Source organism: Aedes aegypti, chromosome 1, assembly GCF_002204515.2.
Source record: "Aedes aegypti strain LVP_AGWG chromosome 1, AaegL5.0 Primary Assembly, whole genome shotgun sequence".
NCBI lineage: Eukaryota > Metazoa > Arthropoda > Insecta > Diptera > Culicidae > Aedes > Aedes aegypti.
In genome coordinates, this window is record NC_035107.1 from 205,747,034 (window position 1) to 205,750,740 (window position 3,707).

The 3,707-nt window shown below is 41.8% G+C and overlaps 1 protein-coding gene across 1 annotated transcript; it reads right to left on the bottom strand.

Moving 5' to 3' along the window:
* Positions 1 to 1,348: 1,348 nt before the first annotated feature.
* Positions 1,349 to 3,379, bottom strand: LOC5577009. The gene is made up of 2 exons (XM_021838703.1): positions 2,880 to 3,379; positions 1,349 to 2,825 (listed from the first exon to the last, which is right to left on the bottom strand). The coding sequence occupies exons 1-2, from the start codon at positions 3,082 to 3,084 to the stop codon at positions 1,558 to 1,560; spliced, it is 1,473 nt and encodes a 490-aa protein (XP_021694395.1). The 5' UTR covers positions 3,085 to 3,379; the 3' UTR covers positions 1,349 to 1,557.
* Positions 3,380 to 3,707: the final 328 nt, after the last annotated feature.

Genomic DNA, 3,707 nt, shown 5'->3' on the forward strand with positions numbered 1-3,707 from the left:
GACTGTTATGCGGTTACAATTGCCAATGTGACAAAACAACTTGGTATTTTTTTCGAATTTTCTAGAACAATCTCACAGATTTTAATAAGTTGATCGAAAGTATTTATCATTTGATGACTCTCCATGGTATTAACTCCAATTTGTCAAAAATGTCGAATGTGACTGTTATGCAGTTGAGCTACTGAACAACTTTGCTGAAGACGCCATCTTTCTAAGTCGTCAGGATCCTGAGCTATCCGCAAAACAAAAGTTTCATGTTCACTAGCGTCGCCTGGTGGAAAAATCTAGAATTTTATGACTTGAATAATGATATTCCGAAAGTTACTGAACAACTTTGCCATAGACGCGATCTTTCTAAGTAGGAAAAGTGCACCAGTTACGGCTGTAGTTGTTCCCTATTTGACCATATGAGTGTTCTCGAAAAATTTCACATTCTAAATATTTCTGATTGTTTTAATATCATGATTCATTTTATATCAAACTACTAAAACACCCAGAATGATAAAAAATTGAAAATAATCAAATTATCACGTATGGCGAAATAAGGAAACATTATGTCCATAACTGGTACACCTACCCCAGTCAGGATCCTGAAATATCCGCAAATCAAAAGTTTCATGCACGTTAGTACTGCCTAGTAGCGCAATTTCACTTGAGCAGTGTTGCCGACAAAACTTGAACTGAAAAACTGGACTACAGTTGAAGAGTATGCCATGTTGCTAAGCATTGTGTTTTTCAATTCCGCTCAAGTTTTATGGTTTTGATCATGTCTTTATTCTTCTTAAACAGTGTTGCCAGCCACATGAACATTTGTGCTTCGGCCGACTTTATGGCACGCAACACTTCCTTCAACTTTTGTGAACATTCGGTATCGTTACCTTTAAAATTTATTGGTATTTGCATATCACACCCCCATATAATTGGCTCTTATGTTAACAATCGAGTAGTGTTGCCATCTACTACCAAAATAGGAAAACTGGAACGGCCATTTTGGAAAGTTCTCAACCCATAATAATCCTGATTTTTTTACGACCGATTCTTTTTACGACCCCCCGATAACGGTCGTAAACAGAGGTTGGGGTGTACAACAGGAAATAAAGTCATATTTGTTTGTATCGTTTACAAGCCCAGACGCGTTTTCTTCACGGTCGTTTGGAAGAAAATTTTCTCGTTTCACAGTCCACTTATTCCCGAGCATGTTCATTTGTTTTAGAGACCCATTTACCTTTATTTTTAATTAACAAAACGCGTTTTAAAAGACATAGCACATCGTAGTTTACAATGCATATTTCGTTTTACAGAAAAAAAATTCAACTAAAATTCAAATTGGAAACAAATTTGCGGCAAAATTAACAAACAAACTTTAAGCGACAAATTAAAAAAAACGTAATAGAAAATAAAATCTCAACTAGGGGTAGTCCATTAACCACGTGGTCTTTTTTGGGGATTTCGTGATGCATACAATATCTTCAAAAAATTTATGATCCATGGTTAATGGCCAGACACATGACCCCGTGGTTTATAGACGACCCCTTAGAAACTTACTGTCTCACAGTCTTATCGAGCAACCCGGGGGGAGGGGGGCTGTACCGTCAGAATTGGCCCTGGCGGACATTTCGTGATCTCGAACCGTTGCGGAGTCTGCTGGTCACCTTCGCAGTACTCGGATTGCATTGCAACGTTAGTTTCTTGATTCGTACGTGTTTCCTCTTCGTTGAATCCAATATCCATGTGGTAGACGTTCTTACCGCTGCTGGTTTCCGAGTCCGATTTGGCCAAACGACGAATCCCCTTTGCGTTGTCGATGTTCTCCTTATCTCTGCTGATGTCAACGAAACTCCTTTGATGGAACTCCTTCGAAAGTTGTTGCTCTTCCTCGAAACGATCCTCTTCCGAGTATAGCAGGAAGGACCGGGACAGATTCTTCCGATTAGGGCGTCTTTCCCTGGACGTGTGACGAAGCGGCGTGGTCGGATATTGCGATACCAAGGAAGACAAATGGTCCTCCTCAGTGAAATCCACCGTTAGGTCAGTTTGCTTTTCCGGCGTGGTCAGATATTGCGATACCAAGGAAGACAATTGGTCCTCCTCGGTGAAATCCACCGTTAGGTCAGTTTGCTTTTCCGGCGTGCTCCGTAAGATGGCATCGTGAGTTGTTGAGTTTGTACTTCGCTTCAACGGAGAAGGCGATGTCGAGATTTTGGAAATGGGAGACAGCGCCCCGAAGGATTCTGTATCGTTGTCCACCACGGAACTGAGAGAAATGTTGTCCGGATCGATCTCGATTTCCTGAGATCCAAAACAACGCGATCGCTTCAAATTTTGCACGCATTTTTCGTTGACGTCCGGAGAGACGGGCGCCGGACTTAGTGAATGGATATCCAGGTGATCAAGTGAATCGTCCTGATCTGGATTCTCCGAAACGGTCGAATCTGCCGAACAGTTGAACAGTTTTCGGCGGAGCGCATCTCTGGGATCATGATGGATAATTACATCAGGCTCTTGCTGCTCGACTTCGTGCTCTTGCTGCTCGACTTCGTGCTCTTGCTGTTGATTGTAATGGAAACTAAAGCAGGAGGCCAACTTGTCTTCAACTTCTTTGGGTAGAATTGATGGGAACGTTAGCACAGTTTGGGCCACTCCGTCCCGTTTCTGTTTAAACTTTCTGCCCATGAAACTGTCGATGGCAGTCAGGAATTCAGTTTCGTGCGCTTCCACATTGGCCGGACCGAGATAGCTCACCCCGTCAAGGCACCATTCGAACTGCGTGACACTTCCGGTTTGGGGAATACTTGGCCGTTGAAAGAAAGTAGGACTATCAAACACTGGCAAGGGAATTCGATCAGTCAAATGTGCTTTGAATGGATTGATCACCTTACCTTTGAGCATCCTGGAGGGTGGTGTTCGGATGACCGGAAGTAAGTTTATCCTACTGGTTCCGGCCGACGACCTGGATAACGATTTTGGCGATTTTGGCGAATAGGGTTTAAAGGACGGTGAATGCGCCCTGGCTGTGGACTTTCCGGCCGCGTTAAACGCATTCTGAGAGATCTTACGAGGAGTGAGGAATGCTTCCTGATCCATTCTGGAATCGATTCTGGGAATCCTTCGATCAGCACTTCAAGAACACAATTTAGCTTTCACGCCATACTTATTATATTGATAGCTGATTACCATTTTATTCAGCTCAAGTAAGCTTATTCTTCAGAGCTTTTAGCAATTTAGCTCAAAAAGCTGTTATTCAGCTATCATGAGCCGATGAGATGAGTGGTACTAAAAGGTGAGGTCGAAGTCCAATGAAATAATCTACGATGACGTCACGCTACAACTCCAAGTTACACGCAAACAAATTTTGTTGTATGAATCCATGGTAGAATTAAGAACCGCACCAACGATTTTCAACCGACTACAAAAATCTGTTTACTATAATCTGGTAACAATCACTGAGCAGTGCACACTGAAATGAATTTTATTGTAGAAACTACTGAATCCATGGTAATATTAAGAACTGCACCAACGATTTTCAACCGACTACATTAATCTGTTAACTCTACCATAACATAGTCAACAAGAAAATATATTCTGTTTATTTAACCAGAGTTGTAGTATTTATGACTAGAAATATTCTAGATTTGACATGTTTGGCATTCTACTTTTCACTATACTGCGTTGTACGGCGGGTGTCACGGATTGAAATACAATGCTTT

Bases quoted from the DNA above. Each gene is read 5' to 3' on its own strand.
- LOC5577009 (XM_021838703.1), bottom strand. From the start codon at position 3,084: ATGGATCAGGAAGCATTCCTCACTCCTCGTAAGATCTCTCAGAATGCG. The intron at 2,826-2,879 runs GTAAGGTGATCA...TTCCCTTGCCAG, and splicing joins ACCCTCCAGGATGCTCAAAG to TGTTTGATAGTCCTACTTTC.